Source organism: Typopeltis vanoorti, chromosome 14 (assembly GCF_054136105.1).
Source record: "Typopeltis vanoorti isolate ZY-2024b chromosome 14, IOZ_Tvanoo_1.0, whole genome shotgun sequence".
Classification (NCBI taxonomy): domain Eukaryota; kingdom Metazoa; phylum Arthropoda; class Arachnida; order Uropygi; family Thelyphonidae; genus Typopeltis; species Typopeltis vanoorti.
Genome location: NC_143562.1, coordinates 120,213,165 through 120,233,052, shown reverse-complemented (window position 1 = coordinate 120,233,052; position 19,888 = coordinate 120,213,165). Strand labels below are relative to the sequence as shown.

Genomic DNA, 19,888 nt, shown 5'->3' with positions numbered 1-19,888 from the left:
AGATTGTTGTTACTTTCTATTTCTGCTGTGAATTGGATCCTAGGATGTTGGATGTTCAAATGGGATAGGAAAGTGTGTATAGTGTCACAGCCATGTGGCCAAATTGTGAACACATCATCCATATAGCATTTAATGTGGGAATAATTTAATAATTTAGGGCATTCTTTTCAAATATCTCTATGAAAAAGTTAGCCAAGGGGGAAAGAAAGAGAGGAGCCCATGGCTTTACCCTCTATTTGGTGTATCTGTTGTAAATGAAAAAAGTGCCTATAGCATCCCAAAAATCCAGCACTGATAATACTGCATAAAATACAAAAATGACTTAGGTACATTACATAAAACCAGATGACCAAATTTATTTGACTGTTTTGTAACTAGGGTATCTAGGAAGGAGATTGTTGTTACTTTCTATTTCTGCTGTGAATTGGATCCTAGGATGTTGGATGTTCAAATGGGATAGGAAAGTGTGTATGGTGTCACAGCCATGTGGCCAAATTGTGAACACATCATCCATATAGCATTTAATGTGGGAATAATTTAATAATTTAGGGCATTCTTTTCAAATATCTCTATGAAAAAGTTAGCCAAGGGGGGAAGAAAGAGAGGAGCCCATGGCTTTACCCTCTATTTGGTGTATCTGTTGTAAATGAAAAAAGTGCCTATAGCATCCCAAAAATCCAGCACTGATAATACTGTATAAAATGCAAAAATGAATTAGGTACATTACTATCATTATTTTATTTATTTATTTTTCATAAGAGTGAACATATAATATTGCACTTGACCCAATTGCAGATAACTAAGATAACCAGATTACAGGAATGGACATGTGTTGAGTGACCAAGTATCATGTAGGAAATTAATTTTCCACCTGGTTAGACTATAATAAATTTAGTTTAATCCTTTATCCAAGTGTATGCAAACAAAGTTTGTGCCTGAAGTATCTTCAGGACAGGCAACTCATAGTAAAGGTGGACCAAGATCTCATCACTCCTTGTCTCAGTATCTCCCATAATACAAAGCACATCTCCTTGCAGACATGTATAATGCCATGCATTAAGGGAAGGGCCACTACCCAGACTAGTTTCGATCTTTATTGAGGTCTCGTCAGTGGGAATCAGACCCAGAAGTGGTGATAGTGGCCCTTCCCTTAATGCATGGCATTATACATGTCTGCAAGGAGATGTGCTTTGCATTATGGGAGATACTGAGACAAGGAGTGATGAGATCTTGGTCCACTTTTACTACGAGTTGCCTCAGTCCTGAAGATACTTCAGGCACAAACTTTGTTTGCAAACACTTGGATAAAGGATTAAACTAAATTTATTCAAGTATCATGTAGTTCAAGTTACTGACTATAGCTTTTAGTTTAAATGCATACAAGTGAGGAAGATTACAGTTTAAGAATATTATGTAAGAAGCGCTCTGAAATGAGCAGCAGTATAACTTCTAAAGGGCTGACAACAAAATCCTGAAATTGTCTTAAGTACAAAGCATTTAAAAGATTCTTTTAAATTCTTTATGCATTAGATCTAATAGCCTGTTATGGCTAAATTTCTATATATACATATAATATTGATCCCATTCACTACATAAGAGAATATAAAAAAGAAGAATAACAGAAATTCACAAATGTTAACTAAATGACCCATGAATGAAAAACACCATTCTCTAAATGAAACTGTAACATAAAGTACATACCTCATTAATTTCGAAGACTTTTTTCGTTTTATAAGATTATCATCAAGACTATCAGGCATATATTGAGGATTATCAGATGAACTAAATGTAGATCTGCGAACTGGTAGAGTAGATAATGGTCTTGATATTTCTGTTGAAACAGATGGAGTATAAGGTTTGTCTTCATGCTGAATACAAATATTAGGCCCAAGCAAGATATCAACTAAAGCCAATAACGCTTCTTGTGATGGCAACACTGGCCAACCATTCCTCTCTATAAATCTGTATGATTTTAAAGGACCACTTATTTCTTTAATCTATAAAAATATATTAATTAATTATGATTATTATTAATTAATTGCAGAAAAATTACAAGAAACCATACTTTCAAAAATAATTAAATATATCATCAAATTTGTTATGTATCCTCAAGTGATGTACAGGATACAATGATAGTACTATATAATTAAGTGTACATCAGGATTAGCTTTCTATCAGAAATTTTCCTCTAATTACTCCTCCATACATTCAAGTGATGTACTATAGATTCCTGTATTTCTTTTGTGTAGAATAAATATTAAAAAAATAACCTGCTATTTGTCAGAACTCCAATATCCTCCCAGATCACCTATTTCAGATCTTATAGTTCTGTCTTCTAGGGCAGCTCTAACTACATCAATCCACCTATATCTTCGTCTTCCAATGAGTCATTTGCTTCCAATGAGTCAAGTGACCGTACCAAATGAGATTATCTCTGTTCACATAATGTCAAGTTCCTTCCTAGTATCTTCATTTTTCATATGATACTGTCACTGATGCCATCAGTTCACTCTCCAAATTTGTCTCAAAACTCTCATAACTGCTGTCTCTGATCAACTGCATATTCCCTTTAATGCAATATTGTGAAATGGAAATAGTTAAACATTTGGAAAAATGAACATTTTTGTTAGCGACCTGGCTAATAAACAATATACTAAATAGAGATGTCAGTACTTTGAATTTTACAAGAAACAATTGTTTCAGTTATTAAAAGATGAAAGATTCAAAATCTAAGATTTTGAATCTTTCAAAATCTCAAATCTTGAAAATCTCAAAATCAAAAATAAAAATTCAAATTCTCTAAATCCCTTTATCTCATCTTTACTTCCATCTTTGTGATATTAATTTCTATATTCTTACTAACTAATTTAACACAGCTTAGTTTTCTTACATTTTTTTTTCTATATTCTCTCTCAGGATATCTGACAACTTACTAGGAATTTTTAATATGCTTTCTTCTTTTCCAGGACTACCTCTAACTTCTTCAGTTTATCATAAACCACATTATATCTCACTACATTCCAATGTTTTCTTCAGTTTGGCACAAAACTCCATGGTTTGGTTTTTGTCTTTAAACTCATTTTTTCTTCAATAACAAGTGTATATCTGAGTCTACCTCTGTAAGCTATGTGATTTAAAAAAAAAAAAAAAAAAAAAAGACTTATTCTCATTTTTATTTTTCATTTTATTATTTTTATCCTGCTCAAAACTAAATCACTTCCTACTATTCAGCCAAGATTTAATTCTTTATGTAAAAATAAACAATCACATCCATCTCATTAGTATGCAAATTTGCTTTCATCTTTAATAAATGATAAAATTATATGTACACCAAAGAATTGTTTTAAAATAAATTTCTTTATGATTTATTATCAGTAAATGTTTGATTTGTATACCTATATACCTCGGGTCACATAAAAATTTCTCGGATGAAAAGGGATCGCGAGTGGAAAAAGTTTAAGAAGCACTGACTAGAGCAATGGAATTAAGCAAGGTTGAGAACCTTACTTAGTCTGCCTCCTGAAGGACACTTATTTTTTTTCTATATATCCCTAACTAAATTTAAATTAATAATAACTTATACCTACCATTTTTATTCAATGGGATCTCTGTGCCTGGTGCTTTTTTGCTGAATACTTCAGCTGAATCATATCCTATACAACAGGGTTTCTCAAACTGTGTTCTGCTGAAGGTGAATAGGTGTTCCGCGAAAAGTTCTGAAATTTGTCATTTTAGTTTTCTAAGCATTTTTCATGAATAAATATTTTATAGTAAAAATATTCTGAGGAGGATAATATTCGTGAATATGTCGAAAAGCTCAGACCCAGAACACCTAATAACATCTGTGTATCGTTAATTTTCACACATCGAAAGCCTTTCAACATTTGGGAGAGGAAATACTGCTGTTTATGATGGGTCATAAAAATTGCCTGTAAGCCCATTACAACAATTGGTGTCATATCTTCTGTTCTCAAAACTGAAGGAAATGACATCTGTGTTCCAAATGTCAGTGACCAAGCAGCATAATTTTAAACATGGAAGTATTCGTGAATTATTGTTAATTTTCACACATTGAAATCTTTCAACAATCGGTAAAGAGAATACCGCCATTTATGACCGATCATAAAAATTGCCTGCAAGCTAATTACAACAATGGGCGGCGTGTTCTCAAAACTGAATGAAATAACATCTGCGTTGCAAATATCAGTGACCAATCAGCAAATTTTTCCTCTGAAATTGAAGTTCAAGGTAGCCTGTATCTGGTTCTCAAATCTATTACTACTGAATAATTTCTTCGCAAGTTTATATTGCAGTGTGTAAGTGCTTGTTCTGAAACCGGAGTGCCGTGATTTTTTTAAAAGTAATAGGATTACAGAGTTAAAATCTGATATGAATAAGAGACAATGTAAATGAAAATCAGCACAAATTAATTTAATGATGTTTGCCTGAATAAACTACGACATGCTACAACATTTCATTAGTCCAGTGATTGATAACTAATTTAAATGTAATTTATATTTGTCAACATGCCACACCATATACATAAGTGTACTAATACTCTTTATGATTATGCCATAATTAATTATTAATACTTATGTTAATGTATGAACTTTAAAAAAATTTGGAAAGGTATTTACGAGTAAATTTGTTGGGACCGGGCCCTCGGAAAAAAAAAATCAGCTAACGCCTTTTTATTCCCATATATAGGGAGTAGGCGAGGCGACTTTAAAAAAAAAGTATTCTTCTTACTCTTTTAACTAATTTTATAATTAATATCTGATTTATTTCAAACTGTTTAATTTTTGTTACTGAACATTTTATCAAATCATTTCTTATTACAATTGCTTTTACATTATTTGATACAGTTTAGTACTTTTCTTACAAGTATTGTTACAATTCATATTTACTTTTGTGTGTTGCAGTCTTTTTTCACTATTTTGCATTATTCATTTACTTTTATATTATTCGACTATTCGACATTTCTTATTTATAATCTTATTGTTTTTCATACTAAAGTTACCTTTACAACAAAATTCTATTTGGTTTTATTATAGCTCTGACAAATATTGGAATTTGAATATTATTGAAAAAATACCCATGGATTCTTGTTTAAAGACAGAAACTTGAACACAAAGAGGAGCAAGTACTTCTGCTGACACATCTACTCGTATGATTGGAGAAGATATAGAATTGCAAACTGTGGTTTCTTCAAAAGCTAATATTAAAGAACAAGAGTTATCTAAGAACAGACCAAAACGGAAGTACCATGAAAGTTATTTAAATTATGGATTTACCTGTATTGGCCATACACATGCTCCTGATGTTTTATGTAATAAAATACTAGTAAACAGTTCTTTGGCTCCAGCTAAATTTTGTAAGCACTTCGAAACGAAACACACTGATTACAAAGGAAAAAATATATATTTTTTTAAGAGAAGACATGACTCGCTAGAAAAATCTAAACTTCAAATGGCTACAATTGCTACAACTGAAAATGCAACAGAGGCGTCATTTCACGTGAGTTACTGCATTGCACTTCATGGTGAAGCTCATACAATTGGTGAGACGTTCATTAAGCCTTGTGTGAAAGACATTGTATCATGCATGTTAAACGAGCAGGTTGCTAAAAAAATAGATGCAGAACAATTATCAAATTATCCTGTTTCATGCCGCATCAAAGATCTTTCTGCTGACATAGAAAAAGAGCTAATTCATCGACTTAGACTGCAGTGAATAGTCATTGCAAATGGATGAGCTACAGATGTCGCAGGACTCGCTGTATTAGTAGTGTTTGCTCGTTACATATTTGATAAAAGTATTGAAAAAGATTTACTCATGTTTGAATATCATCAAGAAAAAACTACCGCAGAAGATATATTCAACTGTATTAATAATTATATTGCAAAACAGGAAATCAGTTGGGAGAAATATTGATATTTGTACAGATGGTGCTCAAGCAATGGTAGGAAAGAGGAAGGGAGTTGTATCCTGCAAGTAGCTACAAGAGCCACAAAAAGCATTGTGTTTTGCATAGACAAGCACTAGTAACAAAAAGAATTCGTACATATGTAAAAACTATTTTGGATGAAGCCAAAAAAATGATCAACTATGTAAAATCTCAACCACTTAAATCCAGATTATTTAAAATTTTGTGCGATGAAATGGGTAGTGCACATAATGCACTTTTATTATATATCGAAGTGAGATGGCTATCCAGAGGAAAAGCATTATTGAGGCTTTTTGAACTTCATGGTGCGTTAATGGTCTTCTTGATGTCATATAATTTAGGACAAAATTTTATTGAATTATTAAGAAATTCTTCATGGTTGATGAGTCTTGCGCATCTGGCAGATATTTTTACAAAGTGCAATGAAATTATCTTATCATTACAAGGAAAGAATATTACAATTTTTAATACAAGAGATAAAATTGCATCTTTTGATAGGAAGTTGCAATTCTGGATTTCTACAGTTGAACAGAATAATTTTGATTGTTTTCCCACCTTGCATGAATTTTTGACTGAAATAAATTCTAAAGTAAATGAAGAAGTATAACGTAATTTTAGAACACTTGCATGACTTGCAATCAACCCTTTTGCAATATTTTCCAAAATCCAGTGAGGACAATTCCTGGGTTCTGAATCCATTTACAGTGATAGCTAAGCCAGCAGGCTTCAGTGCAAGTGACTATGAAAATCTAATTGATTTAATTAGTGACTCTGATTTAAAACAAAAATACAAGGAACTGCCAATAAATGATTTCTGGACAAGCGTGTCAAAACTAGCTATTTTTGTTTTACTTCCTTTTACAACGACATATTTATGCGAGGCAGGATTTTCATATTATGCTGCAACCAAATCAAAGTCCAGGAACAGATTCGAAGCTACACCAAATATGAGAATTCAACTTTCTAATATTGTGCCTGATATCAAAAGAATTTGTAATTCAAAGACCCAAAAACATTGGGGTCATTAAGAACTTAATTTGCAATATACTTTTACTATTTTTATGTGTTTTGTTTTTACTAATTAACATTTGACAATAAATGAATGTTTATTCTTAACGCTTAGATTTACTCATTTATTTTATTTATATTTACCTAACCTACAAAACCAGCACACAGGAGAAAAAGTCTGCATTCACTAAATTTTTGGTGATCAGAATAGGATATGTCAGTGAAAATCAGCACAAATTAATTTAATGTTGGTTTAATTGATGTTTAATTAATTAATGAATAATAATTAATTATCAATCATTAATAATTAACAATAAAATAAGCTAAATTACCAATTAATTATTAATTAATACATTACAAACTAATCAAGGTGTTCTGTGAACATTTCAAGATTTGTGAAGTGTTCCATCGTAGAAAAAGTTTGAGAAACCCTGCTATACAACATGCTCAAAGATATTTTATTATTCATTCACAATTTAAATTAATTGTATATTTCCTCATTTGTTATATACATCTATGTCTTTTGTCTGTCGTAGTTAGGTTTCTGAATGGTGTGATTACTAATATTTTTTTTTCACATGAAAAACTAATTTTCTCTCCCTATGTACAAATTTTCATTCCAAAGAGAAAATATCATCCTGTTGAGAAACAATTGTCCAATAAACTACTATTTGGTCCATCGGGACCAAACGGGCAATAGATTGAAATTCCAAAACAGCATACTAAGATGATTTACCTATTGTGGATTTCTTATCCATTTCTCATTACTTCTCATGATAATAAAAATTAGTACAAAAATAAGTTAGTTATTCCATTTAAAAACAGTGAAAATAAAAGTTACCTGAGCTTCTACTGCCTCTCTGACTTGTCTGACTGTTGAATTAAAATCCACAAAAATGAATCCAAAGCATTCTCCAGCACTGTTGAGTACTCCCACTCTAAACCTTTCTGAAATATAACACAGAAGTTTGACCACAGCATGAAATATTTTGTTTTTATGCTTTCTTAAAACTTACAAAACAAGTTTTAAGGAAAACATATACTCTAATACACAAGTTTTTTCTCATACATTATTTATTATTATTCTGTGACACCTCCAAGGAATCCAAAGACTCATTGAGCAAGGACACCTACTCTAAAACTCTGTCTCCACCACTTCCATCTGTCTCCATCATTTACAACAACACCACCTGCTGCCCACCACCACCACCACTAGTATTTTTGTCTGTAAACTGAAGGTGTCCTGAAGGCTGATTTGTCTGTATGCAGGATGAAAAACCCAAGTTTCTGGGGAGGACCCTGCTATCTCCACATGAGACCAGCTAACTCACCTTCAATTGAAAAAAAAAAAAAAATTCCTCCCATGCTGACAAGAACTTAGGCCTTTTACAATCAAAGGGCAGAACGTACCATCATTCTTCCAATTGTGCTACAGAGGCATTATTCATTAACAATCTATACTCTAAAAGTTGCAAAATATTCTGAAGTTGGGCTATTTCATGATCCCATTCTTCTTATAACATTAGCTTGCATGCTGATAATATCCACTAGGTGGAAAGATCTGGTTTTGATTCCCATATTTATAAGAAGGGCAAAGCAAGGTGAGTTATCTTATGTGAAGGTGACAGTGTTTTTTTCCTCCCAGAAAATCAGTTTTTTTTTTTATCCTGCTGAAACTTTTCAAAGTATGCAAAATGGCTAAAGAACACATGCAAATTACTCAGTAATACTGTATTACTTCCATAATCTAAACAATGGGAATTATCTTTCTAAATATATTTAGGGGGGAAAAAATCAAATTCAAATTCCTGGTTACATTGGAAAAACGCTACCTCCTTCCATATGTCAAAAAATACTCACCTAAACGGGAGAAAAAAAAAATTATTATTAACATCAGACTTCCATGGAGTCAAAAGACTCATCATGGAACTTGACAGTCCACACTATCAAGCAAAAAGATCAAACTATGCCTTAAACCTATTCAGTTTCTGCACTCACCACACTTTGGAAGCAATGCATTCACCAACCACTCTCCATGCAAAGAACCTTTGTGATATTAAACTGATAGCTCCTACACAGTCTATTGAGATCCTCCTGCAAGGCTATAACATCTACTCTGTTCCTCATAGTCCCTCCTAACTTTGCATCATTAGCAAACAGCTGTATACCTCCAGTTAAGCCTGGATCCAACATCACTAACATATATAAAAATAAAATAACATATAGAATATATATATATATATATATATATGCTGGCAATATTTAAGTATGTGGAATTTGCCGGTTCATGAGATGTGACTAAAGTTTATAAGGCTAAGTTAACATTTATTTTAATTGACAACACATTTCATCCTAACTGTGCAGGATTTCTTCAAGTGTGCAAACTAACTCTTGTGTACATACAGTAGACAAAACAATAAGGTCAACTTTTCTTTTATGCTCTTAATCATACATGATAAAAACAGTAATGTTGTAATACCAAAATGCTGTTCCTTGTATGGTCATATCTTTGTATCACCATATTCTAAGTTTATCACAATTTCTTGGAACAAATTTTCTATTTTGCTCCTGCTTTATTTTCAAAAAAAAAGTATGGTCACCCCATATAATAATAATTATTATTGCACAGGCATCTCCATGGAGTCTGAAGACCCAACATGGGAGGCAAACACTAACTTCAACACCAACATAATTGCTCTCTAACCAATAGGCTGGGTTCTAAGGAGTGGTGATTGTGTAATATTATGAAATCATCGACTTCATGATATATAACATATAGCCTCTCCCACTCAAATACCACCCTCACTTCATGGTAGAACCTGTTATCACAAATGAGGCTGTGGTGACTGGGTATTGGCAGTATAACCAAAACATCTACATGAGAGTAAATGCTTGTGTATAATATGCATGTCTGTATGCTGTGGTAGTAGCCCTACCACCAGAATAGGAACTCTATGGGCTAACAACCCACAAGTCCCTGAAAATCTAAATACTGTTTACAAATCAGATAAATGCAGAAATCAGACAGACTCCTTGGTACCGACTAAATCTTGAAAAATTAGGACATGAATTGGCTAATGGAATATTAAAACACTCTATAAAACAGGAAAACTAACACAACTAAGAAAGGAGATGGAAAAATATAAAATTGAATTATTGGGGGTTAGCGAAGCAAGATGGAATGGTATTGGTAGAATAAATTTTCCCAGTGGAAATGTCTAATTCAGGGATGCCCAACATAATTGATATACATCAATATGGAGTTGGAATTCTCATGAGCAAAAGATTTAGTCAAGCAATGATTGGGTGAGAACCAATTTCAGAACGAATAATAACAGTAAATCTTAAATCTAAATCTGGAGGACTAAGAGTTGTTCCTTGCTATGCCCCAACTCAGAATGCATCCTTTGGGCAAGCATGGTTTGGGAGAGAGAAATGTAAATGGTGAACTGTTGGTGGAATTGCATGGCAAATATAACTTAGTAATGGGTAGCACAATCTTTCAACATAAGAGAATACATAAAGTAATTTAGCAATTTCCTTGAGGTTTTGCCATCTGGTGATACCCAGGTGTCACTAGATGGCAAAACACAGAATCAAATAGATCATATTGCCATCAGCCACAGGCGCAGGAAAATGTTATTAGATGTCTGAAATAAAACAAGTGCTGATGAAAATAGACGGAAGTTTGATATTGCTAAATTACAAAATGCCTAAGTCTGCAATGAGTTTAAATAAAGTTAAGGGAAAATACTGATGTTAATTTTGATGGAGGAGAGGATATAAGGAATGATGATTATAGAGGCTAAATGGAAGAAGATGAAAAAAAGTCCTTAATGATACAGCAGAACATGTTTTAGGATATTATTATGTGACACCTCGAGGAGAGTCCAAATAATCATGGAAGGGCACTCTACTTTGCTAAATACATCTCACTCTCTCCACTACTATGACCCTACTACCATCATCAATGCCATCTACCACCCATCATCACCAACAACAGTATTTTTTGTCTGTAACTCCATATGATATTGGCTAACTCACCTTCAACTGAAAAAACCCATATAAGGATTTCTCCTCATCATGACGAGAATTGAACCCAGGTCTTTAAAAATAAAAAATAAAGATGAAATTATGTGCAAGAAATATTCCCAAAAGGAAAATGAACTTAAATATAAGATTTTAAATTAAAAAAACAAAAAGAGTTAAGTGAAGTGCTAGAAAAGATAAATGGCAATGGTTTGAAGAATTGGCATCAAAGGCACAACAAGCTGCAGACGAGTATAACAGTAGAGAGTTACAGAGTATTATAAGAAGATTTTCTGGAGAAGCCATGCAAAAGAATATCCCAGTGAAGGATCTCAATGGAAAAAATTCTACTGTCAACAGAAAAACAACTGGAGACAACATTTTAGTAAAATCTTGAACAATAACAGTGATAAAATATAAAACAGAAATAAAAAAAAGGAGTAGATGAATTAAAAATTGATACCAGCCCACCATCTAAATTAGAGATTAAAAAAAAAGCTATTAAAGAAATGAAAAATGGGAACGCGGCAGAACTTGATCGTATCATGGCAGAGGCTCTAAAATCTGTCACCACAATAATCAGATTATTGTGGTCACTATTCCAAAATATCTGGGGAAAAGATATTCTCTAGGGATTGGAATATAGGAATAATAATAAAAATACCCTAGAAATGATATTTAGGAAAGTGTAATAATTGGAGGGGCATAAACCTGCTATGTGTCATTAGAAAAATTTCTCCAAAATTACTCTTTCAAGAATCTTTAATATTTTAGATGAGGACATGAGAAGAGAGCAGTCTGGTTTTAGGCCAAATAGATCATGTATAAACCAAAAATAATAATCGAACAGTCAGGTGAATTTAACTCTCCTTTATATTTGCTGTTTATGGATCATAAAAAAGTCTTTGATTCCATTGCTAGAGATTGTGTGTGGAATTCACTTCAAAACAAATGAATACCACAGAAGATAATAAACCTTATACAGGAAGGATATAACAAATTCCAATGTTAACTTCATGATGGATATTTGTTACAGCCCTTTCAAACTGTATCTGGAGTGCGACAAGGCTGTCTGCTATCTTCCTTATTATTTATACTGGTGCTAAATCAAGTTCTAGAACAGACAGCAATGAAACATGCCAAAAGAATATCATGGAAAATAAATAAAACTTGGGTGATATAGAATGCAGATGATGTATGTCTAATTACTCACAGACATGCAGATATCCAAAACAAACAAACCACATTACAAGAAGAATCACTGAAAGTTGGTTTGAAAATAAATACAAACAAAACAAATGAAAGGAGAATCGATGCGAACAACAAACAAAAATGGAAAAACGTAAACTGTTTCACATTTTACATATCTCGGTAGTGTTCTATCTGCAGATGGAGAAGCAACTACAGATGTTGACATAAGGATTCAAAAGGCAAGAACTGCATATGCTAAACTTAGTAGAGTATGGAAAATTAAAAATTTTCACACAGATACAAAATTAAAAATATTTATTGCATGTATTAAATCAGTTCTTTTATATGGATGAGAAATGTGGGTAGTTTCAAAGAAAAACAAAGAAAACTACAAACATTCATAAACCGATGTCTGCAGAGCATACATCGTTTCAGCGAGTTTGAAGCCGTCTAACTTCAGGTGGAATCTAACAAGATCAAATACTTAATGGAGTGTTGTTACAGACCTGGTGGATTGGTTGCTAGTGATGAAGAAATGCATCACCAAAAAAAAATACGCTGGATGTGAAAAAAGTAATCATAATGGAGAACTTTAATTATCTGAACATTGATTGGGTAGCTGTGAAATCACATGAGAAGAATGAAACTGAATTTATTGAGCTGTTGCAAGACTTCCTCGAGAAGCATGTGACAGAAAGAACTCAAGGTCAAAGAGTGTCAGATTTGATTATAGTTCAGAGGGTGTTTCAGTTAAAGACTTAACTATTCTGCCTCAGTTGGTGACAGTGATCATGTGGTACTCACTTGGGAAGTGACTAAGTTTATGAATGTTCTGTTTCATGCTGAAAAGGCTACATGCTGAACTACAAAGCAGGAAATTATATTTCAACTGAGGAGTATACTGAGTTCAATGTAATGGTATCAGATGCTGCATGAGAAGCATTTAAACAATACTTAAATAATGTAATATCAGAATGTGTCCCAAGAGTTCGAAAAATAAATAGTATAGGAGTCAAATGGATGTGTAATCTTTTTCAAGCAAGAGATTCATAACAAAAGGATGATGTCTGTTATGAAAATCTAAGCAGCAGGCCAGAAGAGTCACAATTGTTGTATGGAAAGCTAAGTCTGAGTATGAAAAGAAACTAGCTCTGCTGCAAGTAAAAGAAAGAATGAACTTGAAAGATTAACTCTACTGAACGCAGGTTGCTGATGCAGAAGAGATTGTCCAACTAATGAGTATCCACTGTGCTAAAAAGCTATCAACCTGGTATATGAAACATTGAGCTCACCACTTCTTCTTCACTGGATGAAAAAACTCAGGAGTATTTAAGGAGGAGGTATTTGAACTGTTGTACAAACTAAATAACAATTCAATAATAGGGGCTGATGGGATATCAGCACGGACGATAAGTGTTCAGCTGAACTGACTGTTCACTTTGAATGGACTATATAATTTGAATCTCAGAACAAGGAAGATTCCACAGAAGTGGAAAGAATGTATGGTAATCCCATTGCACAAGGATAGTGCAAAGACTGATGTATCCAACTATCAACCAATCAGCATCTCAGGGGTGGTGGCGATGAAAATTTTGGAAACGTTGGTTAGGGCTCCCATTCAGAAATGAGTTGACAGAGAATCTCTACTTTGCAACAAATGGCATGGATTTACTAAGGGAAGATCAGGCTTTAGCAACTTGCTCACATTCTGCAACAATGTTACCAATGAGCTAGTCAAGGGGAATGGATACACTATGATACTTTTGGATTTTGCTAAGGCTTTGGACAGAATACAGCATGGTCGACTGTTGCATAAATTGGAGAATATGGGATTGGATTATAAAATATTAACATGGATAAGAGGATGGCTGACAGACAGATTTCAAAAAGTGATATGTGGGAGAGCGGAGTCTGCAAGATTTAAGGTAACTAATGGTGTACTACAAAGATCAGTCCTTAGTCCGCTGTTATTCAATCTCTACGTTAATGACATTGAGAAGAATTTGACAGGTGACATACAGCTATTTGCTGATGATGCAAAGATTTGTAGGATAATCAGGAGTGCTGCTGATATGCACTACTTGCAGAATTATTTGAATAGGCTGGAATTGTGGGAATGTGAAAATGGCTATCAGTTCAATGTCAGTAAATGTAAAGTCATGCACTTTGGCATGATTAGATATCTAATGTCATATTACATTGGTGGGATTATGCTCAAAGAAACTGATCAGGCTAGGGATCTTGGAGTGTTAGTAGATAGAAAGCTGAAGTTCAGAGGAGATGTAGCAAAATTTGCAAATGATAATTGCAATGCTTAAATGAACTTTGACATGTAAAGATAAGGAATGCCACTTTGCCTCTTTACAAGGCCTTGATAAGACCTCACTTGGACTATTATGCACAGGTCTGGTCTCCTGGTTTCCATTGTGATTCTGATGCAGTGGAGAGAGTGCAAAGAGTATTAAAAATTATATCAGTATTGTAGAATACTGATTAAAGTATTCTACAATACTTTAATATTCTACAAATTCTCAGTATTCTAAATACTGAGAATTTGTAGATTGCAGACATTAGCAAACAGGAGAAAGAGGGGTGTTATGATTGATTCTTACAAACTTCTGAAGGGTCATACAGGATTTCAGTTGATGGAATTTTTCATTTTACAGAGGGTGGAAAAAGGACAAGAAGGCATCCTTGGAAACTGAGAATGAATGCTGCCAAGAAGGCGGCATTCATTCTTTTTCATTCATTAGACTTTTCTCTCATAGAGTGGTGCATGATTGGAATGGATTGCCATTGGATGTTGTATGTGCAAGCAGTGCGAATGAATTCAAGAACAAGTATGACAGTTTGTGTGTGCGTGTGTGTAGCATGTGACCTCCCTCCACAAGTTCCTGACTCCCTGGAAGTCTCTCCTAATAATAATAATATTGCAAAAGTGGTGAAGGTAGCCCAGAGGATTGCTGAAATACTGAGAAGGATGCTGACCATCAGAAATAGACGAATTGAGATTCCATCATATAAAACCCTGATTAGACCACACCTGGACTATTGTACTCAGATTTGGTTCCCAGGATTTGAAGGGAATAAATTAACCCTGGTAAGAGTACAGAAGCAGATAGCAAAAAATAATATCAGGCCTATTTTGGACTATTGTTAGATGGTACACCAAAATGTATGCATTAGGAATAAATTGCACAATCAGTCTAATATGTTAAGATTGCTAAAGAAAATAAGTACATGTATATTGAAGAATCATTTACAGATTTCAATAATTTTTGTGAAAAAAATGGAGACCTTGTCATTGAGGAGTGAATAAAATAAAGATGGTTTAGATATCACTATGATGCATAGACAATCGTCAAAATATAAAATGGATTCAACAAAGGAGTCAGGTCAAGAATATTAAAAAGCGTCTGAATATGCTCACCACATGCCATGTTATAAACACATTATAAATTTATCGAGCATTCATGCTTTCAGAAAAGTCTAATCATATTTCAAAATTGATATGTTTCTAATTATTTATCAGGATCAATATCTAGATGGATGAAATGACTAAAAAAATTAAAATTTCAGTTAAACAACAATGTTTGACAAGATGGAACTCTAACAAATCAATAAGACAGGTTCTGTAATATAAAAATTGTAATCTTCAGAAGGCATCAACACTTTTTATGGATTTAGAATCTATGATTGATGGCAATGAGAAAAATACTGAACATTTTCAAACAGCTAAAAAAAAAAAAGTCTGTCAAAAGTTATATATTTTAACAGAGATAAATATGAATCGAAGATAAATATTCTGACGAGTCATTAAAGAATGAACTTACAAAATGTTGTAGTAACTTCAAATGTGAACTAAATAACAGATTTATTGTAATCAACAAAATTTACAAAAAAAATTAAATTTTATCTAAGAAATCATTACTAAATTCAAATAATGATGAAATTATGATGTAAGAGCTTATACAACTTCTATTCCAATGATATCGATTTCATGGAGCAACATCTTGAGGTTAAGTCACTAAAAAAACATTTTATGGAATTTGACATCAAAGAAGACATATTAAATGTGAATTACTACAATACCTTGCTGAAAATAATCTGAGAAGTTTCCCCCGAATATCAATACTTTCTTGAAAATATTCATAATATTTCTTGTTGGAAATGGCTTCAGTAGAACAAACCATTTATAAACTAAAATATTAAGAATTACTGAAGAGAATCAACAGGCAATGAATGACTTAATTCCTTTACGATTCTTTCCATAGAGTATGAAAAGAATCGTAGAAAACCACAGAAAACAAATAAACTTTAGTTATTTGAATTCTTTATGTATTCTGTACTCTGCAAATGTCTCAGTGTTGTATTTGTATTTTTACATAACAGAATAAAGAACAAAATAGAATAAAATAAACAGAATATTTAGATATATCAAATTGTTTGAGAACATTATTATTGCAAAAAATTCTCACTATAGCTCTGAATATATACAACTTGAATGTAACTGTTTAAAAGATAATTTGAAAAAAAAAAAAGTCAATTAAGGAACTTTGTTTTCAGTGTAATGTTTCTGGTTTCATGTCCTGAAAGTTTATGAATTTTTCATGAAAATTTATTGTTGCCACTAACCTTAGTGGCAACAATAAATTTTGATGAACTGTATAAATTTTTATCAAGCATATGGATTACTTGATTTAAATCAAAATATACTGACTTTAATTAAAATTAATTAAAGTCATTTAGCCATTCAAATAAACAAAACTGAAGTTTAAAACACAGGATTTCGATGGGATTAATCAGGTAAGAGTTAGATGGATGAGTAATATTATTAAGCACGAGCTGCAGAAGAGGAAAATGCTATGGAAGTTATATAAAGAGAAAGGTGACCAGCATGGCAAAGAAGACAAAAATCAGACTATGAGAAGAATCTAGCCAACCAGGCCAAAGGAAATCCTAAAAAGTTATTTTGTTATGTAGGCAAGTAAAAGAAAGAATGACTACTGGAGATTAACCTTAATGAGTGACGATGAGGATGAAATAGTTCAGTTACTGAGTGACCACTTTGCAAGGATATATCATCCTAGTGAGGTTACTGCTTTAACTTATGTGACAGACACTAAAGTGGGAACAGAGGTGAATGAATTCCACATGAAATCTGGATGAATTGGAGATTCTTAGTATATTGTAGAATCTCTATGTAAATATAGCTGTGAGATTAGATGGGATATCAGCTAGGGTTCTGCAAGAATTTGCAAGGGCACTGGCAATGCCTTTGACTAGGCACTTTAAGTCTCAGCTCTGGTAAAGTTCCAGATAAGTGAAAAGAGAGCAAAATAATTCCCTTGCATAAGGGAGGTTCCAAGACTGCAGCAGAAAATTATAGACCAATCAGCATCTCAGAGGTGGAAGTAAGAGTACTAGAAAAATTGGCCAAAAAGAGAATTCAGAATGGTTAGATAAAAATATGATACTATATCATTCATTAGTAATTTACTAACTTTTTATAATAGAGTAAGAGCAGAGTTGGATAACGAAAATAACTACACAATGATCTTTGATTCTCTTAACCACTGGTTTAAGAGGATAAGAGGGCAACTACTGGATAGATATCAAAAAGTGTTATATGGAGAGGCAGAATCGAGGCAAAAACAGGCGACTAGTGGTGTGCCACAAGGTTTAGTGCTGGGACCATTGCTGTTTAATTTGTACATAAATGACATAGGAAATAACCTGAAATGAAATAAAGGTAATCCTTGCTTAATGCGGTGAAATTAATTGAGGCAATCCCTTGATATACGCGGCAAGAGTTTTGATTAACACGCCTTTAACCCTGTGGAGCTCGCAGCTGATCTGACAGATACATGCAAAATGTTTAATATAAATATTCTTACACAATTCAGTGTATAGCTTGGCAGTCATGAGTAGCTGTGCATACTTATGTTATGAGTGATATTCCAAACTGTTTTTTGCTGTCAGTTTGGTTTAACACATGTTATACAAAGGTTTGCGATATTTGACAATAAATCGTATCTGAGAGATACCGCGACCTCCGATGTCAGTATAGTATGGTTTAGTTGTTGTTGTTTTTCATTCTTTGTTCAATAATTTCTAGATTGTAACTGAAAATAAATAAACCATCATGTATTACTTAAATTGAGAGCTAAAGGCTTATTTGTAATACGTGTCCTCTAGGAGATGTACTTTACATTATGGCAAATACTAAGGAAAGTGATCTGGAGCTTACTCCACCTTTACTGCGAGTTGCCCATAAGGTTGCTTATGCTTGCATCCGCTGAAACTTTTAGTTTCTATATATTTGGCACGAAACTCTTGTAGTTCCTATATTCGGCTATGAAATAATGTTGGATTCAATATTCACTTGTACCATCATGTATTATATTTGCAGTGTTGTTTCTTTGTTTTACTGCTTGTTTGCCGAGGTCTGGAGAGTCATTTTGCTTGTTATCGTAGAATTTATGCATAAGAAAAAAAACTAAAACTGTTCAAATGATTCTGGATAACTTCTTTTGATAAAAAAAATTGCAGTAAATAATGTAGGTACAAGTATTTAAATTAAACATTTACTTCATTTTTTTATCTTTCCTAGAAGAGTACCATATAAAACGAATTATTAATACAGTAAGCGATCATGGACAAATTGTAATTTTTACCATTGATTAATAGATTTGATTAACGCGATTTTGATATACGCAGCAACATCGAGGAATTAATTAACCGCGTTACTCGAGGGATACCTGCATTCAATTGTTCGCTGATGATGCAAAATTAGGTAGAGTAATAGTTAATCAAGGTGATGTAGAGAGCTTGCAAGACTATTTAAATAAGCTGTCAGTATTTTTATTATTATTAGACACCTCCAGGGAGTCTAAGACTCATCGAGGAAGGGCACCACTCAACCTCATCATCTACATCAACGCCATGGGCAAAAGATAATGGGTATAAGTTTAATGTGGAGAAATGTAAAGTTATGCATTTTGGGATAAATAGATTACAAACTGTGTATCACATTCATGGTACTGTACTCCAGAAAACGATCAAACTAGAGATTTAGGGATGGTGGTAGACTGAGAGTTAAAGTTTAGAGGACATATTGCTACGGTAGCTCATAAGATTACTTGGTATTGAAGAGCACATTAACATGTAGAGATAAGGGAGCTGTTATTCCCATTTATAAGGCCTTGACATGCCCACATCCAGATTACTGTGCTCAAGTTTGGTCTCCTGAGGATGAGGTGGAGAAGATTCAGAGGTGAGCGGCCCAGATGGTAAATGGCCTGTGGAATGTTCCCTATGAGGACAGATCAAGGATGTGTGGATTGCAGAAGTTGGTTGACAGGAGAAAAAGAGGGAATATGATAGAAACATTTAAGCTGCTTAAAGGGTTTTATAGGATAGATGCAGGGGAAATGTTTCAGCACTTGACTAGAGGGACCAGAACAAGAGGTCATCTCTGAAAGTTGAATAAAGGTGTGGTTAGTAAGGGGTGCGAGGACTAGATTTTTTGCTTGGAAGTTGTGAATAAGTGGAATGGGTTGCCTGAGTCAGTTGTGAGTGCTTTGTCTGTTAATAGATTCAAGGAGAAGTATGATAGATTGGATCTCCTGCAATAAGTCTTCAGACTCTATGGAGGTGCCCATATAATAATAATAATAATAATAATAAAAACCTAAAAAAGCAATTGAAATA

At 33.2% G+C, this 19,888-nt stretch overlaps 1 protein-coding gene across 1 annotated transcript in view; it reads right to left on the bottom strand.

Annotated features, from left to right (window-relative positions):
- LOC150099864 (uncharacterized) overlaps positions 1-19,888 on the bottom strand; it is a 133,624-nt gene that overhangs the window by 97,647 nt on the left and 16,089 nt on the right. The window contains exons 3-4 of the mRNA XM_090404502.1: positions 7,797-7,903; positions 1,702-1,997 (exon numbers count right to left, since the gene is read on the bottom strand). Coding sequence (XP_090260628.1) covers positions 1,702-1,997; positions 7,797-7,903 — 403 coding nt within the window. The remainder of the gene's footprint in view (positions 1-1,701; positions 1,998-7,796; positions 7,904-19,888) is intronic.